This window comes from Hyperolius riggenbachi, chromosome 3 (genome assembly GCF_040937935.1).
Source record: "Hyperolius riggenbachi isolate aHypRig1 chromosome 3, aHypRig1.pri, whole genome shotgun sequence".
Taxonomy (NCBI): Eukaryota; Metazoa; Chordata; class Amphibia; order Anura; family Hyperoliidae; genus Hyperolius; species Hyperolius riggenbachi.
This window is the reverse complement of record NC_090648.1, coordinates 472,814,818-472,834,133: the sequence shown is the minus strand read 5'-3', so window position 1 is coordinate 472,834,133 and position 19,316 is coordinate 472,814,818. Positions and strand designations below refer to the sequence as shown.

General features: G+C 43.5%; 1 protein-coding gene across 1 annotated transcript in view; it reads left to right on the top strand.

Moving 5' to 3' along the window:
- Positions 1 to 19,316, top strand: part of LOC137564316 (rho crystallin) — a 60,276-nt gene that overhangs the window by 27,315 nt on the left and 13,645 nt on the right. The window contains exons 5-6 of the mRNA XM_068278049.1: positions 4,859 to 4,981; positions 17,205 to 17,314. Of these exons, the coding sequence (XP_068134150.1) occupies positions 4,859 to 4,981; positions 17,205 to 17,314 (233 nt within the window). The remainder of the gene's footprint in view (positions 1 to 4,858; positions 4,982 to 17,204; positions 17,315 to 19,316) is intronic.

Below are 19,316 nucleotides of genomic sequence, written 5' to 3'. Positions count from 1 at the left end.
GATTTTTATCAAATAAAAAGCAGCACACGCAGCCGGCACTTTGCCAGCCGCGTGTGCTGCCTGATCGCCGCCGCTCTGCGGCGATTCGCCGCGAGCAGCGGCGAAAGAGGGCCCCCCTAGCCGCCTGAGCCCTGCGCAGCCGGAACAAAAAGTTCCGGCCAGCGCTAAGGGCTGGATCGGAGGCGGCTGACGTCAGGACGTCGGCTGACGTCGATGACGTCACTCCGCTCGTCGCTATGGCGACGATATAAGCAAAACAAGGAAGGCCGCTCATTGCGGCCTTCCTTGTTTATTATGGGCGCCGGAGGCGATCGGAAGATCGCCTCCGGAGCGCCCTCTAGTGGGCTTTCATGCAGCCAACTTTCAGTTGGCTGCATGAAATAGTTTTTTTTTTATTTAAAAAAAACCCTCCCGCAGCCACCCTGGCGATTTAATCAGAACGCCAGGGTGGTTAATACAGAGTTGATGGGAGGTATATAGAGTGGGGTATAGCACTGAATCAGCTAGACTATTTGTACTATTGAGTCTCAAGCAAGCAGAAAGCACACTTATCCAGCGACCGGCATCAGCCAATCCCCATCAACCGGATAAATGAGACTCTACTGTATTACTATTACTAAATATGAGTTCTTATTAAAGGACCACTATTGCAAAAAAATGTAAAATTGAAAATACATGAACACATAAATAAAAAGTACATTTCTCGTACTTTTGTGCTATAATTTACTTTTCTCCTGTGTCCCTATCACTTACAGTAGGCGGTAGAAATCTGACAGAACTGATAGGTTTTGGACCAGACCATCTACTCATGGAGGATTCTCAGGGTTTTACTTATTTTTAAAAGCTCTTAGTGAATGGCAGTTGCTCTTTCCAACTGCCAGATAAGTGTGCAAACAGGTAGGGGCGTGGCCTGCATCTATGCATAGATCCTTTCCAGGGAGTGCTGGAGTTGTAAAGAATAAATGAAATACTGAAAATCCCCCATGAAGAGATGGACTAGTCAAAAACCTTATCAGTTCTGTCAAATTTTTACTAACTACTGTAAGTGACAGCGTCATAGGAGAAAATTAATGTATAGCTCATTTTACTGGAAGAAACATGCTTCTTATTTGTGTATGTTTACATGTATTTTTAAATTGTAAATGTTTTTGTGAAAGTGGTCCTTTAATAATATTGTCACTATGATTGTTTTTGTTTAATATCGTAACTGATACGGTCTTACTATTATTGTTATCAGTATTTGAGACCTTGGATGGTTGTTGTTGAATTCCACTGGGGAGTGGAATATCCATTTGCTAATCTGGTGAGGTTGCCAGGCTGTAGAATGAAACCTATTATTATCTTGTAAAATAGCACATTCCTCTTGCAGGCAATAATATACACACAGCTCAATGCAGGGAACATAGGTCACTTATCCCAGCACAGCCTTGGAGAAAAAACATTTACATTATCCAGGGAATGTTTGTGGGTGTGGATTAAAGAGAAACCTGAAGCACGCTCCACCACAAATGTGCAGTGTTCCGTGTATAATACAGGGGCATAACAATAGGGGCTGCAGCCGCTGCACCTGACGCTACTTCCTGTATAAACAGGAAGTAGCGTCAGACACTAGAGCGAAGAAAATCCGCGGTGGAACGCAAGAAAGGTATGTACAGGGCTAGGCAGAGGCGAGAGAGGCTCCAGCCTCAGGGCGCAGTGTAGGAGGGAGCGCACAACTCACTCAGCTATCCAGTGGCGTAGCTAAGGAGCTGTGGGCCCTGATGCAAGTTTTACAATGGGCCCCCCCCCCCCCCAAGCACTCTATACATAATTGATACAGCGCACCAAAACCTGCCAATGGCAACTACAGTGTCAGAGGTGCAAGAAGGGGATGGGGAACAGTGTGTTAATGATTACCACTATTCAAAGTATCTATAGAAGTGATTATTATGAGCATAGGACTGATAGAGAGCTAATACTGTAGTTGAGGGAGGGCCCTTCGGGGCCCCTCTGGCCCAAGGGCCCCGATGCGGCCGCTACCTCTGCACCCCCTATTGCTACGCCCCTGCAGCTATCATTCCCCTATTATGTTTGACGCAAAGAGAAATAAGAAAAGGGGATACACAGCAGTGACTGCAAGCCAGATAACTAGATATTAAGGTGTTAAGGGCCCTGGGGCGCCTCTTACTCTAATAGCAATCAGTGTGTGATGGCTGGGGTGGGAGGGATGGGGGGCGCTCTTTGGTGTCTCAGCCTTGGGTGTTGGAGGACCTTGTCCCGGCACTGGGTATTGTATATCTGCCGCTGCCCGCCGCCTGCACACACTTATTGAAGCTGGAGGGGAGCGCAGAGGGAGAGCCGTGGGTGAGGGAGGGGGGACCGTCCCCCCTCCCCGCCAATGTGTGGCGGCCATGGATTTCCCCTCATGCTGCGACCACTCCAGCCCCCCCAAAACGTTCCTGTTAGAATCTCTGCAGGGGGGCCCGGTGGCTCCTAGTAACGCCCCTGGTGTAATAGTAATGTAGAATTAGCAATGAAATATTTGTTTAAAGAGAATCTGTATTGTTAAAATCGCACAAAAGTAAACATACCAGTGCGTTAGGGGACATCTCCTATTACCCTCTGTCACATTTTCGCCGCTCCTCGCCGCATTAAAAGTGGTTAAAAACAGTTTTAAAAAGTTTGTTTATAAACAAACAAAATGGCCACCAAAACAGGAAGTAGGTTGATGTACAGTATGTCCACACATAGAAAATACATTCATACATAAGCAGGCTGTATACAGCCTTCCTTTTGAATCTCAAGAGATCATTTGTGTGTTTCTTTCCCCCTGCAGCTATCTTCCACTGAAGTGTCAGGCTGATTCTTCCAGCAAACAGCTCTGTCTGTGTTTGTAATTCCTCAGTATGTGAAAGCCCAGCCAGCTCAGAGGATGATTTATCCAGCTTGTAAAAGATAAGAGAGAAGAGAGAAGCTGCCCTAATCTAAATAATACACAGGCAGTGTGCAGAGAGGGGCCTGGAGGGGGGAGATGCATCACAGAACCACAACACTGAAGAACTTGGCAGCCTTCCAGATACAGGCTGACAAATCTGACAAGAGAGAGATAAGTTGATTTATTACAGAGATGGTGATAGTAGAACGTGCTGCAGTAAGCCAGAACACATTAAAATAGCTTTTGGAACTTGTAGGATGATAAAAAACAGGATGCAATTTTTGTTACGGAGTCTCTTTAAAGAGAACCTGATTATACTTACCTGGGTAAATTACCTCAGCCTGGTTGAGTTGCACTTCATTGCACATGCGCGGCCCGGCCAAGCACTCCCTGTCGCACTCCAATCCCTGGGAGTGTTCTGCACCTGCGCAGTAGTACTGCACAAGTGTAGAACGCTCCCAGCCACGAGAGCATGATGGGGGAGAGTACCTGGCCGCGCATGCGCGATGAAGTGCGACTCGGCCAGGCTTTTGGGCACTACTGCGGAGCCACCCGGGGAGATGGCGAGGGACGAGTGGCCTCAAGGGGGGCTTTAGGAAGTCACAGGTAAGTATGAAACCTGGGACGAGAAGCATACACTTTAACTCCCCAACTTTTAAGAACTGTAGTGCAAATAAAATAATGAATGAAATTGCTTATTGTTTACAATATTCATTTATAGATTGTCGAGTCAGTGTTTGGCCATTGTAAAATCTTTCCTTTTCCTGATTTAAATTCTAAAATGTATCACTGGTGGTGACATCTTTAGTTCTATCAAGTGATTTGTACGGAATGTTCATTACTGAGAGTTCTGTACACAGAGGGAGGCAGTTGGAAAAAGCCGTTTTTTTCCCACAATACAACAAGGTTCGCAGACAGCATACTGTCAGGACCATGGTCATGACATCACATTGTGGGTGGGGTTTCACCACAATAACCAACTCCATAGCTCTGTGCCTACCCCAGAAGTGTTGCCATGGCATTTCAGAAACAGCATTACATTTGAACGAGCCTATTCATTAAGTGGGCTGTCACATCTAAAGTGAATTAGCATGCAGAGAAATCGTGTGCAATCTCTGTAAAGGTGCCTTCTGAAAATACAATCTTGATTGTACAATCTTACCACTTCTTTGAAATATGAAGGACTACCTAAAGAATTCATTCAAAATATTTTCACTCATTTTCCACTTCTACTAAATAGATTTGGCAAGGTTTTACAATCAAAATTGTATCATTAATGGGCACCTTTAAGGTGGCAACACACGATACAATAAAATGATCTGATTTTACGGTAATTCGCCAAAAAACGATCGGATCTCCCGAAAAATCGAAATCTTTTTTTCCATTCGACTGAAAAATCCGATCGGATTTCCCGTTTTCTTCGATTTTAATCGGTCTGGAATGCCAGATATTTTTCTTCAATCTATGTAAAGATTGTATGGTGTGTGTTGGATTGTCAATTTATTAATATACACACCATAGCAATTTTGTCAGAGTTTCTAATCATTTTTATCATAATTGGGGGAAAAATTGTACATATGTGTGTGGTACATTGGCCATATTTTTGAAATGTTACAATCAGTCAGAAAAATTGATTGCAATTCTTAAATTGAACAGATATTTAAAAAATTGTATGGTGTGTGGCCACCTTTAGTGTGAACTCTCCCTGAATGAAATACTAAATATGCAACATGAGGGGTTGGATTATTCCAAAACCAGTCAGACACCTACAAATACATACATAGTGTGGTTTGCGACATCATCAATGCTGGTACACGTTTATTTGATAACGCATAGCAGAAACAAGAAACACTAGAGGGAGGACCATGCCCTTGCAAGCCAACAATCTAGAAGAGTTCAGCTGAGTTCCATCATCATAAATAATGAGTGGTTTTGTGGTTTCAGGCTCTAGAGGCATGTAAAGATGCAGGTCTGGTAAAATCGATTGGAGTATCGAACTTTAATCGCAGGCAACTGGAACGTCTCCTGAACAAGCCAGGACTGAAGTACAAGCCCGTCTGCAACCAGGTATGGGGTAGAAGAAGATATGGTGGAGCAGATTCTACGCATACATGTCATTAGGGTGCCAGAAAATGTGGGCGTGGGATAAAACCAAAAACGGCCCAGCATTCCAGCACAGGTTACTGCTGCTTCTTTCTCTTTCTCTGCCTGAAAGAGTTAAATATCAGGTATGTAAGTGGCTGACTCAATCCTGACTCAGACAGGAAGTGACTACAGTGTGACCCTCACTGATAAGAAACTCCAACTATAAAACACTTTCCTAGCAGAAAATGGCTTCTGAGAGCAAGAAAGAGATAGAAAGAGATAAAAAGGGGAATTTCTTATCAGTGAGGGTCAAACTGTAGTCACTTCCTGTCTGAGACAGGACTGAGTCAGCCACTTACATACCTGATATTTAACTCTTTTAGGCAGAGAAAGAAAAAAAGGAACACAGCATAGTTATTTGTGTGCTATGCATTGCACATACACATGTCTATCTCATCATGTCACATGGCACTTCGGGTATCCTTTAAAGGGATACTGTAGGGGGGTTGGGGGAAAATGAGTTGAACTTACCCGGGGCTTCTAATGGTGCCCACGCAGCCACTCGCCAATGCTCTGGCCCCGCCTCCAGTTCACTTCTGTAATTTCAGACTTTAAAGTCTGAAAACCACTGCGTCTGCGTTGCCGTGTCCTCGCTTCCCCTGATGTCACCAGGAGCGTACTACGCAGGCGCAGACCGTACTGGGACTGCGCAGTACAACTCTGGTGACATCAGCGGGAGCGAGGACACGGCAACGCAGGCGCAGTGGTTTTCAGACTTTAAAGTCTGAAATTCCAGAAGTGAACCGGAGGCGGGGCCAGAGCATTGGCGAGTGGCTGCGCGGGCACAGGATGTCTGCGGGGGACCATTAGAAGCCCCGGGTAAGTTCAACTCATTTTCCCCTGACCCCGTACAGTATTCCTTTAACCACTCACATCCAGACCTTGTTTCCCACTTATGGACCAGAGCAGTTTTGACATTTTAGCTATGTCCCTATTTAATCAGAAATAACGTTATCCCTACTTATGACCCATAAATGAAATATATATTTTTTTCAAGACTAACAAGGCTTTCGTTGTATGCCATTTTTTCCCTCAAACATTTTTGTTTTCTATATATTTTAATAGGAAAAAAAATTGAAAAAACACAATTTCTCAGTTTTACCAATTCCAGTTTAAAAATAAAAAGCGATATTGTAGATAAAAACACAACTTTTGTTTGGCTATTTCTACTGTTTATCACAAAACTTAAATTTCATTCCTGTTACAATTTATGGTGAATATGTTTGATTCTGAAATAATGCTACAGTGTGTATTTTGCATTATGAACTGAGAAAATTATTTTAATGATGAAAATCAATCTTATTGTCTTATTGAGTTAGGGAATATATATTCACTTTCGCCAATAAGTGCTGCAGCAGATAGTGCCGGAGGTTTTTCACAGGAGCAAGCCCAATCCTGCACAGCTGTGCTTCAGCTACACAACTTATATCTACGTCCTCGTGGCTTAGATGAAGTCAAAGAGGATGTAGATAGTGGTGGAAACTTAAGAGATCTTGGTGGAAACTTGAGAGAGTTTCACTTATCTGGGGCTTCTACCAGCCTTCTGTAGCTGCCCTGTGCCCGCCGCCACTAAGTTTCATATTCGGTGACTGACTCTGACGTTGGCCACTGCGCCTGCGCAGCCCTGGCTGCACACCTCCTCAATCACGCCCCTGCCACTGGGAGAGTCCTGCGTAGGCACAGTACAAGAAAATCTCTTCTTCGCCTGCGCAGGATGCTTCCGGTGATGGCTTTGCGAACGAGGAAGTGTGCGGCTAGGGCCGTGCAGGCGCGGTGGCCAGCAACAGAGCCAGTCACCAAAAGTGAAACTTAGTGGCTGCGGGGGACCAGAGGATTGTAGAGTACTTGCGCGGGCACAGGGCGGCTGCAGAGGGCTGGTAGAAGCCCCAGATAGGTGTAACTCTTTATTTATTATTTTTTAGATCAGTTAGGTTTCCCTTTAAATTTAAAAATAACGTTTGGCTAGAGCAGGCATGGGCAAACTTGGCCCTCCAGCTGTTAACGAACTACAAATCCCACAATGTATTTGCCTTTATGAGTCATGAATGTGGCTGTCAGACCCCTGCAATGCATTGTGGGACTTGTAGTTCCTCAACAGCTGGAGGGCCAAGTTTGCCCATGCCTGTGCTAGAGTATTACTTTAACAAAATTCTGTAATGAGTTATACTCATCAAACTGGTGATAGGGAGTATAAAGGAAAATTGTAAAGTTTATCCTTCAGCTGTGTATAAAGGTTACCATGATAACTCTTCCATATATACATATATAGGCTCCAGCACACACACACGCAGTTATCATTTATTGCTGTTTGCATTAGTGATGGCTGCTAATCGGTTAAATTGTTCCTATATCTTGAGCCCTGTTTAATGATTAACTTCAAAATGCATAAGTTACATAGAAACACATAAATGAAAATCCTGCAGTTGAGTGTAATTGTGGGGAATGTACAGGGTTTTTTTTTTTAACGGATTCAGAATTCAGTTATTTGAAATCTACGCCCTGTTTGTGGCTTTTATCTCTGCCAGGGTATAGATATCAATAGCCTGAATGTACATGTGCTCCCACCCAGGGCTGGATTTAGGCCTAGGCCGCCTAGGCCATCGCCTAGGGCACCACAGAAGCAAGGGCACCAAAGCAGCAAACTAAACTGGTGCACTATTTGCAAGACTGCAAATGCTGCAATGCAGGGAGATCAAGTGAGCGCCTAATCTCCCTGCTGCCAGCCACCTGTGCAGCAGCCACCTTGCTCTCTGAGCACGTTGACGTTGTGGCGTGCGGCTACGGACTTGGGCAGCATTGGAGACGGAGGGGAAGAGGAAGGTTGTGCACTGGAGATGAGCAGAGAAGTGAGTGACACTGATGGCTGCTGCGGTGTGGAGGCAAGCTGTACTGAAAGGGGGGAGTGGGAAAGGGGGGGATTAAGCGAGTCATCTGGCTACCTAAACTGGAGGGGAAGGGGTTATCAGGCTACCTATACTAGAGGGAAAGAGGGGACGGGTCATTTGGCTACCTATACTGGAGGGGGGTCCTAAGGCTATCTATACTAGAGGGAAGGATGGAGGGGTCATCTGGCTACCTATACTGGAGGGAAGGGGGAGGGGTCATCTGGCTATCTATACTAGAGGGAAGGATGGAGGAGTCATCTGGCTACCTGTCCTGGAGGGAAGGGGGAGGGGTCATCTCACTACCTATACTGGAGGGAAGGGGGAGGGGTCATCTCGCTACCTATACTGGAGGGAAGGGGGGAGGGGTCATCTCGCTACCTATACTAAAGGGGGGCGGCTGGTGAAATTGGCCTTGGGCGGTAAAGAGTACAAATATGTCCCTGCTCCCACCACTATCGCCGCTACACTTAGCTGTTAATGAAAAAGTGCAGTCAGAACCCTTTGAACACATGTTAGCCAATCACAGCGACCACAGAATAAAACTTTTTTTTTCCAACTAATTTTATTGAATTTTTCCATTTTTCTATACAAAACAGAGGATCAAATAACAGAGGAAATCTCCTACACAATACAGCGATCACAGCAATATCTTTGTATTCTTCATTATACAATCCACATTGCTGCCAAAACATGTAAAAATGGCCTCCATGTGTAAACAGAACAGAAACCTTATTTTCCCTCCCCCCCACCCACCCCATTGTCATTTCTGGTTCCTCAAGCATACAATACTCCCAGATTCAAGTCATTTCAAGTTTTCCCAATGTGCCCAGCAATTGTTATGGGTGATACCATTTGATATCCCTAATTATCTCCAGGGGCGGCGCCAGGGGGGTGCTTGGGGGTGCTCGAGCACCCCCTAGATTTGTCCAAGCACCCCCAAAGCACCCCCTGGAGTGAACTGACTTCAGGCGTCTAAAAGACGCCAAGTCAGTTCACACACCGGCAGCACGGAGCAGCAGGCAGGGCTATGGTAAGATGGCCGCCCGGAGCCCTGTTCTGCAGACTTCGGGCGGCCATTTTCCCGTAGCCCTGCTCTCTGCATGCAGGCAGGAAGTCTTGTGGTGACGTCGGGAAGGAAGAGGATCGTGGGCGCGCGGGCGCTGCGCGCCACAATGAGGTCGGGACTCTGGACAGGAGGTCGGGAAAGAAGGTCTTCTGGCTGTAGGTGAGTAAATGGGTTTTTCTTTTCTTTTTCAGGTGATGCGGATTGTGCATATTGGGGTCATATCTGCTACGGATTGTGCATATTGGGGTCATATCTGCTACGGATTGTGCATATTGGGGCGATATCTGCTACCGATTGTGCATATTGGGGTCATTTCTGCTACCGATTGTGCATATTGGGGTCATTTCTGCTACCGATTGTGCATATTGGGGTCATATCTGCTACCGATTGTGCATATTGGGGTCATATCTGCTACCGATTGTGCATATTGGGGTCATATCTGCTACCGATTGTGCATATTGGGGTCATATCTGCTACCGATTGTGCATATTGGGGTCATATCTGCTACCGATTGTGCATATTGGGGTCATTTCTGCTACGGATTGTGCATATTGGGGTCATATCTGCTACCGATTGTGCATATTGGGGCCATATCTGCTACCGATTGTGCATATTGGGACCATATCTGCCACCGATTGTGCATATTGGGACCATATCTGCCACCGATTGTGCATATTGGGACCATATCTGCCACCGATTGTGCATATTGGGACCATATCTGCTACCGATTGTGCATATTGGGACCATATCTGCTACCGATTGTGCATATTGGGACCATATCTGCTACCGATTGTGCATATTGGGGCCATATCTGCTACCGATTGTGCATATTGGGACCATATCTGCTACCGATTGTGCATATTGGGACCATATCTGCTACCGATTGTGCATATTGGGACCATATCTGCTACCGATTGTGCATATTGGGACCATATCTGCTACCGATTGTGCATATTGGGGCCATATCTGATAACTATTGTGCATATTGGGGCCATGTCTGATAACGATTGTGCATATTGGGGCCATATCTGATAACGATTGTGCATATTGGGGCCATATCTGATAACGATTGTGCATATTGGGGCCATATCTGATAACGATTGTGCATATTGGGGCCATATCTGATAACGATTGTGCATATTGGGGCCATATCTGATAACGATTGTGCATATTGGGGCCATATCTGATAACGATTGTGCATATTGGGGCCATATCTGATAACGATTGTGCATATTGGGGCCATATCTGATAACGATTGTGCATATTGGGGCCATATCTGATAACGATTGTGCATATTGGGGCCATATCTGATAACGATTGTGCATATTGGGGCCATATCTGATAACGATTGTGCATATTGGGGCCATATCTGATAACGATTGTGCATATTGGGGCCATATCTGATAACGATTGTGCATATTGGGGTCATTGGACGTGTTTTTTGTTAAAATCTGCTCGCATTACGTGTATTTTCTTGAGAAAACCTGCACAATTATGTGAATTTTCTGGGAAAAGGGTCACCAAAACTTGGGCCCTCTGTCTTTGCGTTGCACTTTTAAAGGGAACCCGAGGTGAGAATAATATTGAGGCTGCCATATTTATCTCCCTTTAAGCAATACCAGTTGCCTGGCTGCCGTGCTGGTCCTCTGCCTCTTATTCTTTCAACCATAGACCCTGAGCAAGCATGCAGCAGGTCAGGGGTTTCTGACAATATTGTCAGAACTGACAAGATTAGCTGCATGGCTTGTTTCTGGTGTAATTCAGTTCACTACTACAGCCAAATAGATCAGCAGGGCTGCCAGGCAACTAGTATTGTTTAAAAGGAAATAAATATGGCAGCCACCATATCACTCTCACCCTGGGTTCACTTTAAATTACAGTTAGCCCCGCCCTCATCCGGTCATGACCACGCCCATTTTTTCACCGCGCCGCGCTTCGCGCGCCGCAGGTTGTAGCCACACCCATTTTTGGCGCGGCGCGCTTTGCGCGCCGCAGGTCGTCAGCTCCCCCGGAAATTGGTCCAGCACCTGCATGGCACCCCCTAAAAAAATTCCTGGAGCCGCCACTGATTATCTCATCAATATCTTTCTTAGTATAGGATAACAGGATACATTGCTTCCATGTTTAAAAAAAAAAAATCTAGTCTCTCTTTACTTATAAGTTAAAGCGGTATTGTCACCATAAAAATCAAATTTCAACAACAACTGGTCAGAGTGTATTAAGTAATAAAGATGCTAATCCTGCATTCCAAACTTGCAAAAAAATGTTCTGCTGTTATGGTTTGTAGTTATCATACACTTTAGGAGCACTGGCCCTAGCGCCAAACAGTGCCAAAGAGTTGAATGCTGTGAGCTCTTTTTATCTAGAATATATTCCTCCTCTTCCATTTATTTCCCTATCTAGCTGCTTATATCAGAAACACCCTCTGATTACTTGTGTTTTTTATTTTTATTTCTATGTTAGCATGGGTTCTTTAAGGCTTCCTAGAAGAAAACATTTTACAAAAGGCTTTGGTCCTTATAAGGCCAGAGCAACACAGTCTGAAATCCGTTAATTATATCTGTTTTGTTTATTATTTGTGTCCTGTATTGAAAAATATAAATCTAAACTTTTTTTTTTCTTTAGAAAACATTAGATATTAGCAACATATGAAATATTACAAATAAATATTTTACTTTTTTGGTGCTCCAGCTGGTCATGTTTTGTGAGCAGTAACACATTTTTTAAAGGACAACTGAGATGACATGTGACATGATGAGATAGACATGCGTATGTACAGTGCCAAGCACACTAATAACTATGCTGTGTTCCTTTTTTTCTTCCTCTGCCTAAGAAAGTTAAACAGTTTCTGTTCGGGTCGGGACCGGGTCAGACTAGGTCAGACTGTAGTATAACCCTCACTGATGAGTAATTACAGCCGTAAAACACTTTCCTGTCAGTAAATGGCTTCTGAGAGCAGGAAAGAGATAAAAAGGGTCAATAATTCATATATTTGAGCTCTGACATACTTCAATGAAGGTGTCATTGAGCAGAGACAATGAAACAGTAAAAACTTAAAAACGAGATCTAAATATAAAATAAAACTGTGGGATAGCTTAAAAATTATTTTTTAGGAGACTGAGAATAGATACAATTGTTTTTCTTATCAGTTTATTTTCACCTGTGATGTCCTTTAACATTACAAGAGCAAAGTCCCCAGACTGACCCATCTCTTTCCACACTAACCGTCTAAAAGAGAGAACACATTACCGAGCCTTGTTTTAATGCCTCCCTTGTTTTGATCACTGCAATTGGCTCACAGTGATCACCTGGTAAGGAGCCAATTAAACGAGCGCCTTACCCATAGGAGGAAGTTTGACTGTCACATGGCAGACGAGTTTACTCCTCCAGGGGCAGCGATTGGCTCAGGCCTGTGGTAAGCCGCAGCCTAGAATCTGACGCATTAAAATTAGAGTGACGGAGAAGCGGCGTAGATTCTACTTACCACAGTCCCAAGCCGTTTAAACTACTTGTAAAATTGGATTCTTTCCCTGATATGGCTTCAAAGCAAACCTAAATGAACCTTTAGGCCGATTTCACACCAGCAACCAGCATTTTGATCACGGTGTGATTGGATGATCGCATCATACTGCAAAACCAAAAAGAAGCCTGGTATACAACCGCGTTAATTTTTTGGCAGAAAACCAAACTATAAGTGAGGGTCTCTTGCGCTCACTTCCTGTGGCCAAAATACGAATCGCAAGGAAGTGTATTGAAAAAATTTGCTACCACGCATGGGCAAAAAAGTTTAATGCTGGGTACACACCATGCGTTTTCCCGCTTGATCCGCGGGTCAATCAGGATCGATTCGACTATTTTCGACGTGCTCGATTCGGGCTTCGATCGGTCTTGCCGTCAATTTGCATGTAAAGTATGCAAAATCAACGGCAGGAACGATCGAAGCCCGAATCGTTTCTGATCGACCCGCGGATCAAGCGGGAAAACGCATGGTGTGTACCCAGCATAAGATATTTGTGGTGCCACTGACTTACATGACTTACGGTCCGTGCACTTCACGCCGATTTTGACCCATAACGCGCTGATGCGTTTGCGTCAGATTCGTTACTGCCAGTGCGTCGGACCGCATCTGGTATGAAATGTCCCATAGACTTTCATTGCTTTAGTATCACCTTGCAGCAAAACTGTTAACGTAACGCAATGCTCTAGTGTGAAAGGGGCCTAACCCTACTTTAGATGGTCTCTGCCACGTTCTTCATGCCTAAATAGTAAACTTGTACTAATGTACTGCTGCATGTTTCATGGGAGTTGCCATTTTTCCTCTTAAAGTGTAACTGTCGGGCATAAAATCAAAAATCAATTCTTTATTTATATCTGGTAAACAAGTAATAAGGATGCTAACCAGGCAATCCAAAAGGTAAAATCACTATTACTTTTCTTGCTGATAAATGATCATTCCCCAGTTTACCTGACTCTTAATTGGTACACACAAAGGAAGTTGCAGGGCATGCTAGGTTGTCCTTTGTTGCTTTTCTACTTTCCCCTCAGACTTAACTAATGCAGCCTGATTGGTTGAAGCCCCTTTCCCTCCTGTTTTCCCCTCTCACACCTCTGTTCCTCTCTGATTGGCCAATATTTCTCATGCTGAGATAATGCACTTTCTATAGTGGAGGGCAGGCAATGCATACACAATCAGGCAGAGGAGAGTAAGGGAGAAAATGACATCAGGATTGGCTTCAAAATAGCCACAGTTAAAATGGGAAATGCTAAGAAGGATTTTCTCTTTTTTTTTTTTTTTTTTTTTTTTTTTTTTACTGTAGAAAAATCACTAAAATCAAAATGTGGACAGTGCAATACATATGTTATGTCAGTAGAGCAAGTATTTATATACTTATATATGTGTGTTTTTTTTCTGAGATAGTATGGCTGACAGCTCCTCTTTAAAGAAAATTCTGGAAATTGACATACCGTACCTGTAAAAGAGTGATGGTTGTTCCAGCCACTAATGGGCTATGTTTTCCTCTGCTGACCTGAGAGATGTTTGTTTACACTAAAGGGTTATAGCAAAGTCGAACAGTCTGGCAAGGCTGTGTTAACTTCACATAGACTCACAAAGAGCCCACAGCTATAGCTGGTTGCATAAAACCAGTGTGGAAACGGCATTATGAGGGGGGAGTAGCCATAGCGTTTGTTTGCAACAGAATCTGTGGGTTTAGCTACCCTTTAAAGAGAAATTTCTGTTTATGTAAGGATATTTGTTTAACTTTATTTAAATTTATTCCTGAACATTTTTCTTTTAAATTCAGAAACATAACTTTTTTTGAAGCTATTATGGTTGAGGTGACCAACCAGGAAACCTCATTGTTCTCCGATCACAGCACCCTCTGCAACTTGCAGTGCTATAATAGACCGAACAGTGTTTGCGTAATCATTACTACAACCTACTGTATATTCTGGCGTATAAGGCTACTTTTTAACCCTTGAAAGTCTTTTGAAAAGTCAGGGGTATTCTTATATGCCGGGTGTCATTGATGCCGGGTGATACGCCCTACCCTGTTACTGCCTCTCAGATCTCGCTGCTGAGGACTGTAGTGAAGCGGTGCAGGTGCACATGTGCGAGATCTGAGAGGCAGAGGAGGTAAATAGGAGGATACAAGGGTGGGCCAGAAGGGTTAAAGAGGCGTGTTTTATGGGCACAGTGCAATCTATTCTTCCATACCACTCTGATAAACAGGGAGACAGGGAGAGCTGACCAATCCACTTAGGAAAAGGGAGAGTTGACCAATCCAACCAGTCAATCGCCTATATACTGTTATATACTGGGCACCACATACAGTACAGCACCAGTATCTGTTCATTCATAGCACCAGTATATGATGGTTTTTTTTTTTTAATTTTTATATGGTGTGCATTGAAAGAGGGGTAGTCTTAAACGGCGAGTATATCCCAAACCCTAAGTTGGGAGGGTCGTCTTATACGCCTGAATATACAGTATTTGAAGCCTAAACATTTGTGAGGGTGCTGTCATTGTAGAACTGTTGAAACAGCCACCAATCACATTACAGGAACTTACCTATGAAGTTTTGTTGTGAAATATCACAGATCAGTCTCTTGGAATTTTAGTAGAAGTTTATTTACTGTACAGGAGACACAGAATAGTGATGTTTGGTCTGAAAAGCTTGGAACAGACAGATATACACTTTTAAATGAATTACAGATTCTAATTATTCCGCCTATCTAAAGCCCCGATTAAGTTCCTAACATAGGAGCTCAGCTAACTAACTTATTGGATGATACAAAATGCATAAATGAATACATGAATATTTATGAATATCTAAGTAGGTAAGCTCATGGACAGTTCAGTGGACAATAGATCTTTGTAACTTGTGGGAAACACTGTGTTGTCTCTTATCTGCAAGATACCAACCCAAAATCCCACAGCTGCATTCCTATGTCATGAGACTGTGTGAAACTGCGAACAAGAGAACCTGTTATTTCTAAGGATAATGTATGCTATAAGGAAGTGTGCAATATGGCTTACAGGTGGCCATTTTGTTATAAACTATCAATTTTACTTCAGTTTCCTGGTGGATCCCCTGAACCATACTAGCGCCCTTTTTTTTCTCTCATTGCTTAGTTACATATAAAATGTTATAAAGTAATGTAGTTTTGCAGAACTCCACCTGCAGGTTTGGCTGGTAAAGCTCTGTGTGCAGAAAAGTATCTGTCTTGTTCTCTGCAGATCTATCATGTCTTTTACCACACAGCAGAAAAAAGGAGATCTGTCTAGCATGTACAAAGGAGGCCAGCAGGGGGAGCCGCAAACAAATAGCACATTTTAAATTTGTAATCATTCATATTTTGCTTTTGAAACCATACAGTGGATCCTTGGTTTGTGAGCATAATTGGTTCCGGAGACATGCTTGTAATTCAAAGCACTCTTATATAAAAGCAAATTTCCCCATAAGAATTAATGGAAACCCAGTTAATTCGTTCCACAATCCAAAAACAGTAATATAGAAAAAAAATAAAAAAGTGAACAACCTTTATTTTTTGTGTGGCTTTAGCAAGGAACTTATCCAATGACGGAGGCTTTTTTGGAAATGTGACTTTGCACATGACTGGGCAGGGCCCATCTGGGTGGACTTTCCCCACAACCTGAAATAAAGCCATGACACCCAATTGGAGTTTAAAGGCCACAGCTTTATTAAAATGCATTAACAATTTGAGAAACTTGTATAACCGCGCTCTGACAGGTCCCATGACAATGCCCTCCCTCTTCGTGAGGGTCCATATATACCAACCACCGGCTTTCAATCAACATTTGCTTTGCCACTGAACCTGCCAGTGACAACCATTAAACTTTAGGCCACTGCACCTCCCCAGTGACGAGAATGGTGCCATTAACCCGTCGATGACCCACCCTAAAGCCATCCGGATTAATGACCCATGAAACCATTGCCACTTGGCACTCATGTATCATAACCAGCACTATGCCCTCCTAGCATAAAATGCCTTATTTCATTCACTAAGCTCGGTGTGTACTTCTCGTTTCGATGTCGTCCAGGCCGGCATTGTCATGGACCCGCTTCCTGCTGTGACGAATCTGTTAGGATACAACAAGGGGTTAGCGTAAATGAGGGGATATTCCCAACACCCAAGTGGCCACTTGCGGGTTTCTAACAGGTGCCGCACAGGGAGGGTGGGTGGGTGGGAGAGTTTGCTGGATCCTATTCAGGTGAAAAGAGGGAAAAAACCGTCCTGCTCCTGCCTTTTCATGCCTGGAGGAAGATACTCCTCAGGCACTCCACCTTTTAATCACACCTGATAGACTGGTTGTGTTTGGTCAGTCCATCCCAGGGCCCGCCCCAGTCATGCCCCTGCTCGTTTTAGCTCTGCTGACCTCTCAGGTTACAGTCTCACAGCCACAGATTAAGTACAATTAAGTACAATCCTGCAGCGCCAATGGAGAACTATGGGCTCAGTTGTGATGTATTAACTTTTAGATTTATCGTGTAAATATAGAACAAAGTACTAAAGAGAATCTATGTTGTTGTTGTTGTTTTTCCCTACAGCTCCAATTGTAAACTGCTTTATAACATCATTAAAGGAAAAATATGTTTGTTTGTCAGCAGTTCAAATAAAAATCTTGGCGCCAATTTGTGCCCAATGCTGATTTACTGTTTCTGTTGTTCAGGTAGAGTGTCACCTATATCTGTCCCAAAGTAAACTTCACACGTACTGCAAATCTAAGGACATTGTCCTGGTGGCATACAGCGTCCTGGGGTCCCACAGAGACAAGAACTGGTACGTCTGTCTGTAATTCCCATTTGTGACTAACAATTTTTTTTTTTTTTTAATTTTCTCATTCCAGCGCACCTCTCGCCACCAATTAGGCTTTCTTTGGGTGGTACTTTTTGCCTAGGATTATTTTATTCTATATGCATTTTAACAGGAACAATTAATAAAAAAAATGTCAAAAAAAGTGTTATTTCTCCATTTTAAGCCATTATAGTAAAAAAAAAAAAAAAAAAAAACTCGCTACTGTGGATAAAACCCAAACATTTTATTTTCCCATTTGTCCTGGCTATTACAGTACAACATTTAAATTACAGTATATCCCTAGTACAATTTAAGGCGACAATATTTTATATGGAAATAAAGGTGTATTTTTTCCAGTTTACTACATTTACACTATATAACTAATAACAAGCCCTTATTTGAAATAATCCTACCTAATAAAAGCTAAGTGTCGCTGCGTCCAGCGGTTTGCAGCGTCCCTGGTAATTTGTTGTTACTGCGCATGTGCGCAGTAACGGAGAGCTGGAGCGACCAGGGAGGGAGGTTGGTGGGCGGCCAGTTGGGTGCGCGCCAGGTGCGCACGCGGCGGGTGCACGGCGAGCGCAGGCGGCTGGTGCGCACGCATCCTGAGTGCCTGGTGGCGGTGTTGAAAAAAGACCTAGAGCCCGTTCTTAAACGGGCTTGGGTCTACTAGTAACAGTAATATACTCTCTACAACAGTTGAGTCCCTATGTAAACTATTTATGTATTTGAAAAAAGTGTTTTATTTTGGTAATGGGGGGGGGGGGGGGGGGGGGGGATTAAGTGGTTAAACATAGCAAGAAAACACAAACCACACAACATAAAAAAACAAGCTTGATACCGATACCACTCCCCCACTGCCAAATCGGTCTGCATCAAATAACTCACATAAAATATTATTGAGTAGATAAATACTGGGCATCACAACTTGAATCCATTGTCATCGGGGCTCAAGCCAGAGCAGGATCAATTATCAAGCAAGGCAGGTGCTTAGGGCGTGGTGGGCGTCAAGGGGCCCACCTGCGACATTTTTTTGACCTCTCTCTACCAAAAGGACCACATGGGGCCCTAAATCCCTTGCCTAGGTTCCACATCTTAATCCATCCCTGGCTCAATCAGTGGAAGCTGCTGTGACTGTAATTTCTCACTATAAACTCCATATGGGACGGGTTTAACAATACGTAAAAGTTATTGGTTAAAGTTTCCAGTATGTATCAATATTTATTCCGTATTGTAAAATATAATTTTTTCCATTTTTTTCCCCCCTCCTTCATTGATAATCGCATCGTGAAACCTATCCAAACGTGTTATCGCGTTGCAAAGCATGGGGTATGAATTGGAAAATCGCAACCTATTTGTGATGCCAATTTTGATTTTCAGTGTGACATAGCCCTTAAAAGACCACTATCATGAAAAATTGTAAAATTTATAATAAATACATATAAAATGTACATTTCTCCCAGAGTAAAATGCGCTGTAAATTACTTTTATTTGCTGTCACTTACAGTAGGTAGACAGCTGCTGGTCAGTAAGTCATTTTTTTAAATAAAGAAAAACCTGAGAATACCCCATAAGGAGATGGGGGGTGTCCGGTGTGATGAGGTCTGTGTAGAACATGCGTGACTAGAAAGAGAAAAAGACAGAGAGACACCCGATAGTGTAGTATTTAAAGAGACTCTGTAACAAAATTTTGAGCCTTATTTCTTCTATCCTATAAGTTCCTGTGCCTGTTCTAATGTGGTCTGTCTTACTGCAGCCTTTACTAGTTGCACTGTCTCTGTAATAAATCTTATCTTTCCTCTATCGGCTCTGTCGGGCTCAGGCTGGAATGTGTGGAATGTGCAGCACTGCTTGTCATTGGCAGAAGCTTTACACACCCTCTCCAAGCTCTGCATGAGTCACACAGTAAGCTGTTCTCAGCCTATCATACTCTGGTTAGAAGCCATGTCTGTTGTTTGTAAACACTGCCTAAAAATGGCAATTACAA